This window comes from Trichoplusia ni, chromosome 4, assembly GCF_003590095.1.
Source record: "Trichoplusia ni isolate ovarian cell line Hi5 chromosome 4, tn1, whole genome shotgun sequence".
Taxonomy (NCBI): Eukaryota; Metazoa; Arthropoda; class Insecta; order Lepidoptera; family Noctuidae; genus Trichoplusia; species Trichoplusia ni.
Window position 1 is genome coordinate 4,618,019 of NC_039481.1, and position 17,420 is coordinate 4,635,438.

Below are 17,420 nucleotides of genomic sequence, written 5' to 3' on the forward strand. Positions count from 1 at the left end.
GGTCTGGAAACCTGAAACTCCTCCCTTGAGAAGGTCAGTGTCCATAAGTATTCCCCCTCCTAACCAAAAAGACGAAGGGTCGGTATGCTGATTTTCTTCCACATCTGGCTTTTAAAGGCAGTAGCAGGCCTACAGATGAAAATTGGTAAATATACAACGTCGTTCAGATGTCGTTGTTGCATGGATTGTATCTCCAAAGGTCCAATCTATCGCCCAAAGGTCCAATTAACGTAGGAAAGTAAATAAATAAATTCAAAAAATGTCTGGCACTTTAATATGTACGAATATATTTACATAGTTATAATATTATTTATTTAAACTAGAATATGCCTATACATTTATATCTCACTTTGTGTTAAAATATCATTAAATCATGCTCAGTATAAACTAGGCAAGATAAACATTAATAATAATATCTAATGTTACAATATTCTGTGGAAGCATAAATATCACAAACATGTCTATTTATTGCCACGTTAAATATAATTAACACCTAATTTACGATGACACACATTTAATTCATAAAGCATGTGTTGGAAGCACGGTTAAATCATTAAAAATAAGTTCCGATTTCGAAACAAATATCTTTTACATAAGTTTACTTAGTATAACGCTCAAAAAACACAGTATTCATTTGCTATAAGTATAACCTAAACATGTTTGTCTATTTTACAATTATTTAAAGTTAAAAGTTATGTTACATAGTTATAATTAACATAAATGAAGATACGAGTAAAATTATGCGAATTAACATTATTATTTATTCTTAAAATCTTTTACAAAATCCTTGAGGATTAGTTAATGCCTCTTTACCATTATTCTTCACACTTAAGTTCTGCCAAAAAGATTTTTCTTATACATTTGATGCTATATAATACTATAACTATACATCCAAGTCAGACCAGATCAATAAAACTGGAACGCAAATCAATTTTAGTCCCATCGCTGTCTCTGTCTGACGAAGGTGTTAAGTTGGGACAGAAATACAAATTTAAAGTTAAGTTGCGTTCCAATATTCGGGGGTAACAGTGAAAGCTCATTAGATTGTACTTGAAATATTATACATACGTAAATATTCACTATTCAGTCGGAACTCGAAACTGATAACATATTGTACTTAAACACTATTATTTTCCTTTCTATCACTAAAGTACCATTCGTAAGAGATCAACGCTTCGTCGAGCATAATACTTACATGTCAATCGACTATAAGTATATCAGAAGACGCAAAAAAGATAATTATACCATTTAACAGGTTAGAAAAAGACCCGAATGAATTAGTGGGCGGAAAAGAAAGAAATATTTTTTTACATAAAAAATGTTAGTCAACTGTCAAATCTAAAGCAAATGCAATAATTGACTGTTTATTACGACTGTTTGTTTGTTTGGTTCTAGTCTGCCAAACTACATACAATATGTAGGTACATTTAGTCATTAAGTACTATTAAGTAGGCCTATAAGCAGAAACGGTTAGTTTTTAGCGTTTTACATTTTAAATTTTTAAGCTATCTATGGTTGTCGTTAAATTCCGAATAAATTCATCCTCCTCATTGCGCCTTCTGAATATCTCTACACTTCCATATTCGTAACTCATAGCATACTATTACAATATTTATTAACACAGATTATTTTCTACAAATACTTAAATAATACAGTATTATTGCTTAGGTGTAGTGGAAAATGAGTAAACACATTTCTAAAGTAAAATATTTCACAGTAAATTATTATTATTGTTACAAATTATTATTTTCAAAACCCTGTCAATTATTAAATTCAATTGATTTGGGTGTGCCCTAATTTAACAAATGGCCTATTATTTTGCGTACAGTATTGATTGTGCAGCATTATAAAAAAAAACGATTATGTCATTCTTAGCACCTATCCTAAGTAAATATTCCATTTAGTTGCCATTTCTGAGGAAAAGTCTCGATCACATTTAGATACGTTATTTAATTACGTCTGCAGTGTTATAAATTAGAACTAACTTCATTATTTAACTCAAACTTCTGAAATTACATTTACTCGTTTTGGTTTGTAAATAACCATCGGAGCCAATACGTTTATTAAACAGGAAAGGGGATAACTTAATTCGTATTATTAGATCTATATCTAGCACCGATTTGCAGGCACCTTTGTCTAACATATAAGGAAAACTATCACCAATTCCTGATGTAAGATTTTTGCACGTGTTAAAGTGAGACGGTCCATTACAAGGAGTAGAGCGGCATCTCGCTTCCACACCTGTAAGTTTTACATTAAGAAGTGTCGATAGGCCTCCAGTAATCTGAATAACCAATAACATTACACTAGTGTGTGTAATGTTACCTATTGTATATGTTGTCTATAATGGTGTATATCTGGTGGAAGTGCGGCCGCTTCTCCGGCTCGTACTCCCAGCAGCGCAGCATCAGCGCGTACACGTCTTCCATACAGCCTTCGGGTGCCGGCATCCTGTAGCCTACGAAAGCAAATACACATTTTAGTTATTAAATTAGTCGTTTAAGTGAATCCCAGTTGAAGTTTGATCTTATTTGTTTTATTGTCAAATAAGTTACATTGATCAGAAGATTATTAACCATAATAGACCACGAGGTAGACCCAGGTGCAGATGACTTGATAAGCTCGACTTCTACATAAGGAATTCTTACCCTAGAAAGGGAAAAATGGAAAGAAGAGAGCGAGATCTTTGCCCAACTGTGGACAACATGGGCTTTTAATATATCTAAATAATATAACACGTGCTACTCGTTGTTGCTACTCGATAGATCACAGTTGAACCTGTTAAATATCACGGATACCTACGGCAGTAAAGTTCTTTGCTGAAATCTTGTCATTTTGTAACCCCGAAAGAGGTTTGTGACTAAATTAGCCTTAAAAAAGACAATCAGTTCACCAGTTTCCTATAGTAAATTTCATACCGGTATCAATTTTCTCCCGAGCCCGCGAGTTGCTCATGCCCGCGTATGGTGTGTCGCCCTTCGAGAATATCTCCCACATCAGCACACCGTAACTCCATACATCGCATAGAGACGTGTACTTGCCTGGAAAGTAATAATAAATATCAGCTGTGATCAAACTAAGTATTATCATTATTTGTAACTAAATCTAGTATAATCCAAATCCGGAGGAAATTCCAGGTGCAATTTTAATTTAAGAACTTCACTATGTTATCTCCGCTTATTTTTACGCGAGAAACATTAAGGTTTAATAAAGCGGATATAATTCAATAGTCAATCAATTACTACGATTTGTTGTTTGCAAAAGATTACTTTTTAGCGATAAGACTGCCTTTTGTACTCATCATATTTGTTTATATTGACCTAAATTGTTTTTCCTTATGGTGTAATAAAGAGTATTCTATCTATATATCTATCTACGATTGCTACTCACCAAAGTTAAGTGCCTCAGGCGCGGTCCACTTGATAGGTATCTGCTTCATGCCTCCGGACACGATATACTCCTCCTCCTCCCTGGACATACCAAAGTCTGATATCTTGACAATGTTGTCGTCTCCCACGAGACAGTTCCTGGCGGCCAGGTCTCGGTGGATGCAGTTCTTGGATTCGAGGTAGCGCATGCCTCCGGCCGCGTCGCGACACATGGCGAGCAGGGACCGAGAGCTGAGGGTTGAGGCTCGCGTCCGAAGGAATGTTAGGAGGGAACCACCTGGAAAGAAATTGATAATGGTATTTAGAACATTTTTAAATACCATAATAGGGATGATGACTGGGTATAAAAAGAAAAAATCTCATTAGTCCCTCAGTTAGATAATTGAAAAGTATGAGACACATTTTTTTCCTTTTTCAGAAAAACTAGAATTGACATATATACTCAACTCAATCGTGACGTCACGCGTAAGTTTCATTCACTGTAAATTGGTCAATTTATGTTTGCGGGACAAATTAAAAAATACGTATCCATTATTATACAAAAAACTACATGATCACACTGCAAAAAAAATTGTCATCATCCCTATTTAAGTACCTACGTAAAGTTTTTGCTGTATGTTTTGATAAACGGCTGAAAGAAGTTTTTGACTTTTCTAGTCTCATCAAAAAAAACCAGGCAGTTTTTTTTACGAATAAATTGGAGTCTGGGGTCTTCTATAAAGTTCGCGTATTTTCTAAACACGGGAATGACACACCCAAAACCTACCCACATACCATTTCATAAATAAACTATTCTTTATTTAGGTGAAGTTCCACTTGGTTTTAGTTGAGGATACTTCTATTACAATGTCTTTCTGTAAGTAGGTCTGAGTAACATTACGTGTATCGTGAGGAAATTGCGTAAAAACCGCGTAAAAGTGTCATCATACCTACTGGAAACATTTTACCGTCATGACGCACGGAAATGTATAAAAATATGCATATTTTTATTACTGACGACAGTTTAAAATACATTGCTTAATATAAATAAATGTTTTGAAATACCTAACTAGTCGTTTACGTGGACATTTAGACATAAGAAACCTGAATACTCAGATTGTTTTGCAATCCTATTAAATACATTAGCTATCTACTAATAATAATTAATACTGAATTTTAAATTGGATTGACAAACATCGACGATTGAATATGAAAAGTCATTACTTTCTTCTTAAAAAGCAAATGATCAAAAGACACTCGCCTCCCTTTTAACCTTTTAAAAAGGATCCCTGTCTTTACCCAGCCATGCCTAATATAGATACATCGGTTGAACTACCAGTATTTTATTATTCTGCAAGAAACTTGAATAAGTAGGACCTTACCAGGAACAAGTTCCATGACAATCATAATAGGCTGCTTCTGCACGGCTATCCCGATGAGCCTGACAATGTTAGGGTGCTGGTACTGCTTCAGGATGCGGCCCTCTTGCAGGAAGGTCCGCTTCTGCTCCTCGGGCAGCGCCACCCTGCAGGTCTTCACCGCTACCTCCTGGCTCGTGCTCTTCAGCCGAGCCTTGTACACGTCACCGAAGTTACCCTAGTCATGATGAGAAAAATGGTACAAATGGTAGATTATTATATTTTATAGATTAGACCTTGCCCGTTGTAACAAGGACCTTTTAACATTTATAAATACATAGTTAAATTTTATGACATTTAAAAAGGTTCCTCTTAGAGTGGAAAGATAGAATTGTCATCGTCCAAAAAAATATGGAAAAAATGGTTTTCAAGTCGCACCTCCTGACTATAAGAACAACAATGGTTTGACACTTTTAATGTACTTTTTAAATTGGTGGAGAGGGAAAAAAAGAGAGCGATTTCGTGTAATTAAAATAACGTAAAATAGTTACGTAACGAGAAAACACCTCTGGGGCATAATAAGGATACAAATACAAGGAACAAGGTAAATAACACTTTATGTCTACTGTCACTAATTATACAAAACTTTAATAGACTTATAAGCATTTTGCGAGTATTTAAATAAAATAATTAAGTAGGTATTCAGAAATAATTTTATTTTTACATTAAATTGGCTCTACGAATTTGTTTATCATCTACGTATTTGTCTACTAATCTTATTCATCAGATCAAGAATTTTCCTTAAAAAACACTTTTTTAATTTAATGCGCCATCAAGAAGCCATGAAACGTTTCTTCCTACTTCTGTATCAACATCAGTACAAATTCAGTAAACAACACTATTACGTTCGACAAAAGAGGAAAAATAAGTCCCTGACGTTGACGTCCCTACGAACTAATAAACACGTTGCAGACTCCTCAAACATCACACCGTTTCCCTATGTAGTGTCCTACTTCACTGATGCAAAATGTATTTTTTTGTCCCTAACAACAAAGGAAGTAGGTACTACGACTACGTAGTATTTCGCTTTGTTACTAAACATGGATACTAAATCCATATAATACACTCGTATTCACGTTTATTGTAAGTTTATTAAATCATCGAGTATGTTTGAATAAACTTAGTATATTGTATCCAAACAGTGTGTTAAGCTCACAACTGTCTCATAATGTTAGATTAAACAATAAATTTCCTAGAAGTCCACTTGTTTAAGTGCACTTGGATGCCTTGTTAAAAAAGAAAAACTTACGCTACACATTTATAGAAGTGCAAAATACACGAAAGTCATTTAGTCTTAACTAATTACCAGACGCTTTTTTTGTCGTATCCTATAACATTTCTCATTTTTTAGTTAATAAGAGTCTCTGAATATTCGGACAGTTTCCTACATATGTATTTGGTTATTGTCCTTTGGACCGTTTACATTTCGTTTCGAAAAGTCGTCTACATTTATACACAAAATCTCTACTCTCACGATACTACCATCAAAACTAAAGTAGTTATTTTTTGTCTTTTAAGCAGAATTACTAGCTGTTAGCAGGCTTTCGTCAATTCTACGTTTGCAAATAAAGAGATTAAAAAAGTAACTCACCCTCCCAATCTTGTCCAAGAGCTGCACATCATCATTATTAAGTTCCCAGTTCTCCCTGGGCACGGCGCGGCGCAGCAGGGCTCCGGAGCGCGCGGTCACCGGCACGCCGCTGGTGCGCTGCCACGCGATCAGCTCGGCCACTGACGGGAACGCCGCGCCCTCGAACCTGTAGTGACCCTGAGGAGTAATGGAAGGGTTAAGGGATATGTTTGGAATGATGCTTAAAGGAGGCAGTATTGTAAAGTTAGTACAGAGTACACACACATGTAGAATATGAAACTTTTTGCAAATCTATGAGAGCATAAATCACGTCTCAAAAGTCTATCCCAAACATTAGGTACATAAGCAACACTACCCTGTTTATGAAATATGTCTTTACTCAAAATATACAGAAAATCACATTTTTAAGATCAGACCATTTTTTATAACATGAAAGTGATATGAAATTGAGGTATAAACTAAACCTTATATTACTTCCAACATCATTAGATTCATGTTCTAACCTTTTACTACCTGTGTATAAAGACCTACTTCCTGGCATTGCCACAAATTTATATTAAATCAAATAGTTAGAGAGCGTGCAAACCGCATTGACCTCATAACGTAAAGGTCTCGTAAAATTAATTCGTGGATCGTGACAAAGGAAGTTACAATAATTTCTTAGAAACCGCAATATTCATAAATTGATTTGTATCAAATAAAATTTATAATCCAATCTTGAAAGACATCAAAACATTTTGCATTATGCCGACTTTTAGAAACTCTAGGATCTGATTTAGTTTGAATCGCCAAATGTTGCTTTAAGATTAGCATTATAACCGGTTTAAAACCATTCTTGATCTGTAGAAAAAAGTCCACTCGGTACAGGTGTAACTAGTAATCGTTTTTGAATCACTAATTTAAAACCTATGTTGCTATACGTACATATCTAAAACATTTATAACCTGTGTAGGTAGATACGAAAGTGAAGGACGTAACGGACAAAAAATACACAGAAGGCTTCGGACAGTCTAAATATAGTAAACTTTAGTCAGACGTTTTTAGAGACCGTGACTAAGAAAAGTTTAGGGTTATAATTCGAACGCGGATATTAACTTATATAAAAGAGGTTTTACTACTTAGCTTGCTATCAGGTAATTTGTTAGACACCTAAGTTTTTTGTCTCCATTAAATACATAATGCATAATACAGCAATAGACAGTAAGTATACAAACCTCAGGAGTTGTTTGCACGATGAAGTGTTTGTGTTGTCCCCAGCAGACGGACAGCACGAGCTGCCTCGCATGGTTCCTGGTGGTCTCCCGCACCAGGTAGTCCCCGTCCGCCCGCAACAGCCGCACCACCTCCTCCCGCGGCAGCACGCCATGGAACCACTCCTGTTCCACAAGAGTACGCTCCGTCTCGCTCACACTCACCTAACAAAATATACAGACATTTAAACATTGTTACATCTAGTGTCCACGTGCACTCGTTTTAATTAATTAAGATCTCAAGAATTAGGGCAAACTATTTCTGAGTTTAAGTAATTAAACGTGTTTAAGATTATTTTAATAGAGGCAACTGTAAGGACGGTTAAAACATAAAAATTACAATATTTAGTTATAATGCACATGCACACACCAACTTAATTACATAATTCAACAAAAAACACACGGTAATACGTAACACGAAAGCAATAACGTACGAGTTCTTTTTCAAGTTCAAGTTGCAGTTGCTTCAGCCGCTTCTTCCTCCGCGGCACCACCACTGGCGGGGGGAGCTCGCTGTGCGTTATGTACAACGAAAACGGATCCATTACCTAACCTCATCAGCTTGAAACCCGCAGAACACAGGTACACTACTTTAGTATCTTTTTTATTTCGCCACATGTAGCGAACATAACGCGCATCAAGAGGAACTTGATGTAAACCTCGCGACCGAAGCGTACACAGTCTACGCGTAAACAATACATTTCCAGAACGTCCCAAGCGGCTTCACCTTGATTTTGAAACTGAGTTTTAAAGAGAGTCTGTGCTATTTTCACTTTATACGAAATCTCATTCCCGACAGAAGTTCGTGCGGTGCACGGTGACGTGAAAACTGCGCTAAAATTAGCACTGACACATTTTGACTACCGCTCGTTCCGGAGCTACTAAATCGTGCCGATTCCAGTGGCGTCGTGGAAGACGTAAGCTTCATGCATCGTATAAATTCCATGCCATGCGTGGGTGTTGTAGTTCTGGAGTTTTGGTTAGTGGCACTCACCACACTATTAGAACAACTATCGAGTACAACGCAGCTATGTCTCCTTTTTTTGAAAAGCGTTTTGTTGTGAACTCGGCAATGCACATAGATATCCACACGTTTACGCAAGCGTCGCCTCAGGACTCTGATCCGTCTGCGATGAGGGATGGTTACCGAGTCGGCGGGGCCCTCGCTGCTGCTCCGGTAAGTCTTGGGCGGTAGCGCCGGACTGGACGGAGCTGATTTACGTCGGAACGGCCGCGTGAATAGTTTGAAGAACGGTCTCGGCGGTATTATAGAGTGGAGGTGTAAGCGCAGCGTGTCCGCTGACGCTTTGGATCCGATTGAGGAGCGATCCTGATGATCGAATTTCGACTAAGAATAGAATTAAGTTTCAGGATTACTTCTTTTTAAAAGTGGTTTGATTCTTGAAGTAGTGACTACTGACTAAAGATATACAATTCATGCTATCCTACCTGATGGTCAGGCGAGCTGCCGTCTAGACTGTCAACGCCGACAGTCTCAGCTGAGAGGTCTGGGCAGCCGCTAGGCGCCTCCTCGCAGCCGAGCTCTGCCAGCGCCGACCTGATCATCTCTGCTTGTTTGGCACACTTGCGCTCAGCTACGCGCAGCTCCAGCAGCTTGATCGGCTCTGACGTTGTCACCGGTAATGGTGGTGGAGAATGCCTGGGTCATGAATATTATTATATTAAGGTAAGGGATAAAAACCAATCTCGAAAACAATTACAGCAATACACCTAGAAATTCAGTGAGGAAATTAGCTGCCTGTGTTATTACCTGTCGATCCCGTTGACACCATTACTGAGTCCGGTGTTGTTGTTCTTGCAGACTCCGTTCCCAATGATCTCGGGTCCCTGCAAAGCGGTTTGCTTCTCCCTGTTGTCCAGTAGCGTGGCTTCCAGCTCTGTGAGCTTTTCCTTCAGCCATTCCACGGTAAGATTGTCCACCGTCAGCTGATTCGGCTGCAGCTTCCCACTTGTGTCTTCAACCAGACTCTCGTCGAAGTTAAACGTCACCGGCGTTGATGGCGGCGATCTAGAACAAAATGTACTTTGAAATGGTTGTAATGGATTGCTGTATCTAATTAAAGTAACTATCAATAATTTGTGGAGCAGATTGATTGATTAGCGCTGTCTGTCATCGTTGAATTAAAATACAAATAATATTATGCTACAAATTTATACTATTTGTTTAGAAAAAGTTACTTGGGCATCATGATACACCTTAGTCAGATGTATAAGTAACCGAAGAAAGGAAAGAAATATATGCTGGGGATTTTAAAGAGTGACAATAATTTATACACCGGTGTAGCATCTATCATGTAATATCTACGTTTGTTGGACCTACATCAAGAACCATTTTCATAACAGACGACCACAGCGCACGTCACTTGTGATTTGTAATTATATCATGAACTTGTAAACTCTATGTAATTCAATGTTTTAGATCCGTACTTACAAAGAACAAAAACAATAATGTTAGAAACATGACCTATCTCACTAATTGTGAAAGTTTTGAGTTAAAGAATAGCAATGGGCAATGCCTTCTAATTCAATTATCTTTTTATACCCCATAACGGACATTTTTGAAGTTGTGAAGAAGAAACGTGTGTAGCATGTTTTCTCTCTTCCACTACTGCAACAGGCGGAAAATCACTAAATGACTCCTTCCGCTTTGGGTTGAGCAGAAGGGAGTGTCAGACTCTTACTGACTAAAACCAACCCATGTTCCTTCCTTTGCCCTTCGTGTACGGAGGCCACGATAAGCCTTTCGGCCATTCCCACTCCCCTGCTTGCCTGCTTTTTTTATAGTGCTAGACTCTCAACAGCTTCATAATGGGAAACCCACAAATAACATGAACACTTATTTCCAATAGCCACAAAACAACGAACGCGCAATGGCCTTGAAGAATTACCTTTAAAAGTAAACGTCAGTTCCTGAACGTTACTGAATCATACTTCTCACCTTCGAATACTCATCGCTCATTGACATCGCGATCACTTTCAAATTTAATTGTTAGTCATAAATAATTAAAGGCTAAATTCTTTGAATGATAACTGATTGTGTCGTTGTTGTCTTGGTAAACGGGGATTTTATTTAACCATTTTGAAGTAGGAAATCAGAAATATCATTTAACGTTCTACTCTAATATCTAAAATCTCTCCTAAACCTAAACCTCTGATATCTAAAATCCGTTGACTTGAAATTTTATATATATCAGAGGTAGAGCCCGCATAACAGCACAAAACTATCGACAAAGTTGTTGTGTACCAAAAGTAATCGTTATTTTCCTTAACCAGTGTTCGACGAAAAATAACTTTTATGAGTCCTAGTAAATTAATGTCTCAAAATCCTTTTTCCTTGAGATATCCGAGAACACGGTCCGTATTTTAATTATTAGAATTTATTAATTGTTTAGTCAAAAGTTATTATATGAGCGGCATTATTTACTTTTATAAAATTACTATGGTAACCATTACGGACTACCGATGAGCACATCCTACTAATATCATAAGCGAAAAAGTTTGTAGGTTTGTTCCTCTTGCGCGCAAAAACCACTTCAACAACATTTAATTAACACTTATCTTAAGAGTATCCTAAGAGGTAACTTGCCCAAAATGTAAGTGTAACAAAAAAAGGTGCGAATTTAATACGAATTTCCTGTTGTTTGAGTGTCCAGAAGCGAGATAATAATACAGCAGTTACAAACTGTGCTACCAGTAAGTAGGTACACATTAAACATTGCCAAATCGAAAGTATCCGGTATCATTTTACTTTCTATTGCACTCTTGGCAGAAACTCGCTGCGATAATAATTAATGACACTGCAGAAACCTACACTTGGCTGACAATTGTAATTTGAGGATGGAATAACAAAATATATGCTTGCATGTTGTAGGTACTCAGCGATACACGTGGGAATAATACATATCGAGTGTTATATGCCTCAGCATTTTATGTTTTACATATTATTTAAGTACCGACGCCTCAAAAACCCCTAGTATTATTAGGAACAATTTTATCTTAACGACGATAAAAATCCCCAAAAAAAATAAAGAAATAGAGTTAAGAAACTTATCACTTTAAACACTTTACCGAATGACCAGTGTAAACGCTACTAGAAATGTCACTTGTCTACAGTAGCTTGTTAATATAAAACTTGTTAAGAACGATTCCGGATGCATAACTTACTTGTACTTCTCAATAAACTCCTTGTATTCATCTTGAGGCCTTAGATTCTGTATGGTTGTTTCTATTTTGGTCTGAATCTCTCTAAACTTGTCCGTGCTGAAGTCTGATCTCTGCACCACTTCAAGTAGAACTCCTTTCCTGTATAAACATAGATTAAATCAGTATTATATAATTTTAAAACTGTGAATATCATCGAAACAGGGAATAAAACAAATTTACAAATGATGAAAGGTAATGGGTGAAGACTGCCATTTCAATTAATAAACTTCTAATGAGATAACGGATTAATTACAACGGTCAATTAGTTTTATTTAAAACAGTTTAATTTACACGAATTTACGCACGACAGTGGCCTAAAATTGTTTTAAGACGGTTTAAACCTTTTTTTAAACAACTACACATAATCAATTTACTATTAACATTGGGTCAAGGAAAACAACGTTTTCTTTAGTTAGACAATTGTAGACAACTTGAAGGGTGCATGCTGAACTCTCAACACATCCTCATCTCTCATCGCTACGTACAAGTCCGTCTCTCTTTTCTAGAACAATATAGCAGGTACGTAATTTTATTCAATTAGCTCTCAGCTCAAGACTGTTATTTTATTCAGTCAAAGCTTTTTATCAGGCCGCGAAGCCAGCAAAGAAATTCTCCACTCCTTACTTACCTAATATTATATTTTTTCGAAGCTTAGGCTTAGGTTAACTTCTGAACAAATGTGGAGGCAAAAAAATAACGAGCTCTTTAAAAACCAGTATAAGAGACGGAAAGCGCACTAACCCGTAATACATACAAAAATCATTTTATTCTTCAGCATGTGGTGTCCCACTACTTGGTAAAAGCATTCCTCAAATCTTTCAAAAATTCCCTATTCCGTACACGATTCGACTTACGTACGTGATTCGAGATCAGCCCTCCTATTATGGCAGCTATACTTGCTAATACAAAAGGTAGTACCAAAAACTTAGTCCACATCTTACCATGACGTGGCCGTAGCTTCTCCCTGCCGGCGCTGCTGGTCCATCAGCGTGGGTAGTGCAGCAGTCCGCAGCGCCCTCTCGCACTCGGTCGCCTCTGCAAGCAGCAGGACATACTCGTTGTGAGCGCGGTGAAGCCGCCTGCAGGCCTTGCCGTACTTGTCCCGAGTCTCGTCCAGCTTGCGACCTCCTCGGCTTGTTGGACCTGGAAAATTAAAAGAATAATTGTTGAGGATTACTGGCATCAACTGCTGTTTTTTCTTGATGTACGAATGGACCCAAATATACAACTTTTAGATTCTTCTACTAGTAGAAGGGCAAAAGTTACGATTAATCCGTATAATTTCTCTTAATATTTTCGGCGATTTGTAAAATATAACATATTACTTACCTTTATTAAAAAAATAAAGGGTGTTATGACAAAATGTCGTATGATGCAAACTATAAAAGTTTAAATTGTTATACTAATATGTGCAAGGATGTTTAGAAGAATCATATTAGGGAAAACGTATGGACATTTGATACAAGATTCCCCGAATTCTGCTTTTATTGACATTACATAACGCTAAAAGAAATAGCCCACAGGTGTAGCGCACATACCTAATAGTATCGCAAATTGCCAAGTAGTTATGTCAATACGAACATATTTGATACAGTTATCAGTCCATGCTAAGGTCAATATAAAGAATAAAATTAAACTCAAACTTGCAAATTGAGTTTCTTTCATATTATTATCTATTCACGAACATGAATGCGAGAGGATTTGCTCCTCATATTAATCTCATTAACATTTTTAAAAACTATTTTAATACTAAAAATGTCTTACATTTAAGGTAGTTTTCCTCGAACTTGGCTCTCATCTGTTTGTACGACTCAAGACACTTTTGGTACTCGCTTTGTTTCCTTTGCACCTCTTCTGACAACTGTGAACAAGAAAAAAGAAATTTAATCAAAGTGTTTCAAAAAATCAATTTCAAGAATCTGAGTAACAGAAAACTTAACAAATATTAAGAAGTGAAATGCATTCTCACAAAACAGTTTTAGATAATCAATCCAAAATAAAAGTAAGCAAGGATTTAACAATCAAGGCCCAGGTGTTTAAACTGAGCGTTGATAAACCAGTCAGTCTGGATATCTCTAAAAGGACATGCGTACACGCAGACAAAAGAGTAACCTGTTCAGCAGGAAAATTACGTAGGAAACCATTTGTGTTTTCCAAATACGAACCAGTTTTGCAATACAAGTTTTTAAGTTTGATAAAACGCATCAATAAATTCCCACGTGGAATTATTTATCGGTACATCTATATCGAACTATTAAATAAAGCGATAAATCCCAATGAAAACAGATGCGCTCGAATAATAAATTAGTGTAGCGGCGCGCACGCATGTGTGGGACGAACAAATCATGCTCACAACGAGATTTATTCGCTCATCGCGCCCTCACGTTAGCACCTCGGTGTGTAGTCACTTACACCATCTATCAGTCACTAACAACATTCACAGTTACACTTTTATTACGCCCAGAACAATATAGGCAAACCCATCTACCTGGCTCCAGCGGAAAAAATACAAAAATAATTTAATTATCTTGTTTAACCTGTATGTAGGAAACCGCAGTTACTACCTGCCCTCAGCTTATGCATAATTATGCAAAAAGGTGAATCGATATGTTCAAACAGCGTGTAAACTGTAACAAAAACTAGCTCTGGCCTACTCGCTTCTGTGAAACGATCTTAGCGAACTTGAATAATAAGTTATACTTTACTAGTAATTTAAAACTACGATTTAGAATGTGATTAAGTTAACCGTGACAAAACCTTATAAAGGCGTTATCATCTACCAAATGATGTTTACACGTGTACAATATACGTGACAAATTGTTTACTTTCTTCTACAAAAATTAAGAAAGAGTCTCACCGTCATGATTGACACACGAAAGTTTTCTCACGGCGGCACTTACTGTACAAGCGCTAATTAAATAAAGAGTTAATGACACCTATTTATGTTCTCCTCGCCTATTACGTATCGACACGTTTTTTACAACTGCAATTAACAATCAAATGCTAATCTTGAATTGCTTCTTTATGTGAAGCAAAAAAAAACTTCTGAGACACATGTATGTATTCATTTATGTAAATATATAATGCATTATGACGCCATGTTTTATGCAATACTCTTACTGTGACTGAAATGAGTTATTGTTGTCTTAGAAACATTTACGTATGCTAAGCGGTTTGTAAACACCATTTTCAAATAGATTTCTGTCTAGCCCTGCGTTAAATCTATCGGGTGACTCATCTATACCTATTTATGTTGCTCTTATTCTAAATTCAGCACTTTCCAAACTAAGTTGGGATCAGCTTGCACTCTAACCCGATTCAGCTAAGTACCAGTGTTACAAAGAGAAAAATAAGTTTGGGTAATTCCTCCCTAAAAGGCTTTTTTAGAGCTTTATTAATTTATTTGAAATGGAGCAGAGAGTGAATAACTTTTATCAATTAATTAAAAGCAAAATTTGAACGATAACTAACTTAAATCAAAGCAACAGATATTTCAGTAAAGTATGATGGGTACGCCTATGATCTCCAAATATGACAATGACATCAGTACATTCAATCATAGATGAGATGACGGAAGCTTCGGCTGGCAACATTACGGCAGTACCTACGGATAGCCTTCATGTTTACGGTACAAATACTAACAGTATCAATAATGACTAAATAGTAATCGCAATCGCAAATAGTCGTCGGTAAACAATAGCGTATAAAACAAAGATACATAGACAATGTTGTTTTAACATAGTTTTGATAGTTTGTTGACACAAATACACACACACAAATTCACAGACAATGACATCGTTAAGGGAGTTTTAAAAAGAAATTATAATAAGCACTTTAATATAACGAATTAGTTGTAGTTAGGGATGACGTACGCCTATGTATGTTGCAGGTTTCGATCTCAGGCAAGACTCGATACGACTTTTTCGAAGTTACATGCTTACATTGTTACTTTAAGTCATTACTGTTAAAGGTTAAATTAAAAAAAATCCAATAGAATCCATCCAGAAATTAGAATATGGAATCACCAACCCACCGCGATCTGTGATTACCGTGACCTTAGTGATCAATGCTCAATTCCTCTCGTAAAGAGGAAGTTTCTTCAGCATTTCCAGGATGTTATTTATAATGTAAAGAATTATTAGTCAATTAAACACACCTGAAGACCATCAATCAGACTCAGATGAGCTTTCGAAATTAAGAAGTTGTCAATGTCATTGGAAACGGCAAATCAAGAACCATTGTCTTTCGCTTTCCTAATTACTAGCCAGTTATTGGCAAGGTCAAAGATCTAGGCAACTTCTCTAAAACGGAAGCGTTGATATGAAAATGTTAGACAACAAGTGCCATGACTTTGACATTTTAGTTTTAAACATAAGCGATTCGATTAGCTTTACCGCTCAATATAATTTGTCTACAAGCCCTGAATTCATGTTTAACAGAATCATGATACCATTTGTACGAAAAACTTCTAATAAAATGCCTGCAAAACAAACAAAACACGATCGGGTCCCAAATATGTACCTTCAGAGTATTTGGCAGTTATTGACAACATGCTTGGGTGTTGGCTCGCGTCAGCGCCCGTCATCCGGAAATATTTGGCATAACATCGTCATGCTTGTGCCTAACCATGTTTACACCGATTGTTTTGACGTAAAAAGTTGTTTAGTAAATATAATCTGCAGTTTAGATTCAAGATCAATAACATTTAGCTAAATTTTCGGAGTGTTGAACGATTGTGTGATTTCATTTATTGTTTAGTTTTAGACACTTTTATAACGTCATTATTATCTTATAGTCGTTTGGTGCCTAACAATAATCCGCTGCCGAGACACATTTATAATAAATGTTTCACACTGCTGACGATCCTTTTAACTAGATAGCTATAAAACAAAATTAACAGTAAATATTCAGACAAAATATTCAGCTTTTTGTGTCTTAAGTACTCCAACAATAACCAAAATTTTAATTCAATGTCTATGATTTTAGAAAACTGAATTATTAAGTAAGGAAATCATTTATTCCAAAGCAAAAATATAATAATCGTAACACATTAAATGATCATTAGATGATTCATTCGTCATCACTGGCCTAAGGTAGGGAACACCCGAAATTAATTTCAGTATAAATTAAAATGATATTAACGTAATTTGGGTTCGGGCGTTGAGGTGCGAAATATATTAATGTTGCTGTCAATCTCCTGCAAGATATACTACATTTTAAAAGATTTGTTCCATATAAATACTATTTTTACACTATTTTGTGAGGTACAGAATAGAAATCTTCGTTGACTATCCTTGCTCTGATATCATAGAGACTCCTCGACTCTACTGGTGAAATTCATACACGTTTGTTGTTACCTACTGAGGATCCTAGATTGAAATCTATGTGTAAATTAAGTATTTAATAAAGCTGTCACTGTTAAACGGTATAAAAGAATGTGACAACTAGTCTGCATATCTCATGTTCAGTTTTTTTGCTTATACTAGTTTAAAGCAATAAATAAATTCGTTCCGTATACTTCTAGGTACCTACACATGCAACCAAAACATATATAATAATCTAAACTACC

The 17,420-nt window shown here is 36.3% G+C and overlaps 1 protein-coding gene across 3 annotated transcripts; it reads right to left on the reverse strand.

Annotated features, from left to right (window-relative positions):
* Nucleotides 1–251: 251 nt before the first annotated feature.
* On the reverse strand, nt 252–15,053 carry LOC113492629 (tyrosine-protein kinase Fer). Of its 3 annotated transcripts, XM_026870194.1 has the most exons (13): nt 14,709–15,053; nt 13,616–13,712; nt 12,793–12,994; nt 11,813–11,950; nt 9,399–9,656; nt 9,077–9,287; nt 8,775–8,975; nt 7,592–7,792; nt 6,378–6,554; nt 4,751–4,964; nt 3,391–3,666; nt 2,919–3,041; nt 252–2,458 (listed from the first exon to the last, which is right to left on the reverse strand). In XM_026870194.1, the coding sequence occupies exons 1-13, from the start codon at nt 14,712–14,714 to the stop codon at nt 2,322–2,324; spliced, it is 2,241 nt and encodes a 746-aa protein (XP_026725995.1). In that variant the 5' UTR covers nt 14,715–15,053; the 3' UTR covers nt 252–2,321. The 3 variants fall into 3 exon arrangements, with proteins under 3 accessions (XP_026725995.1, XP_026725996.1, XP_026725997.1); XM_026870195.1 differs by lacking the exons at nt 8,775–8,975; nt 14,709–15,053 and adding an exon at nt 13,964–14,071; XM_026870196.1 differs by lacking the exons at nt 8,775–8,975; nt 9,077–9,287; nt 9,399–9,656; ... (2 more) ...; nt 13,616–13,712; nt 14,709–15,053 and adding an exon at nt 8,062–8,768.
* Nucleotides 15,054–17,420: the final 2,367 nt, after the last annotated feature.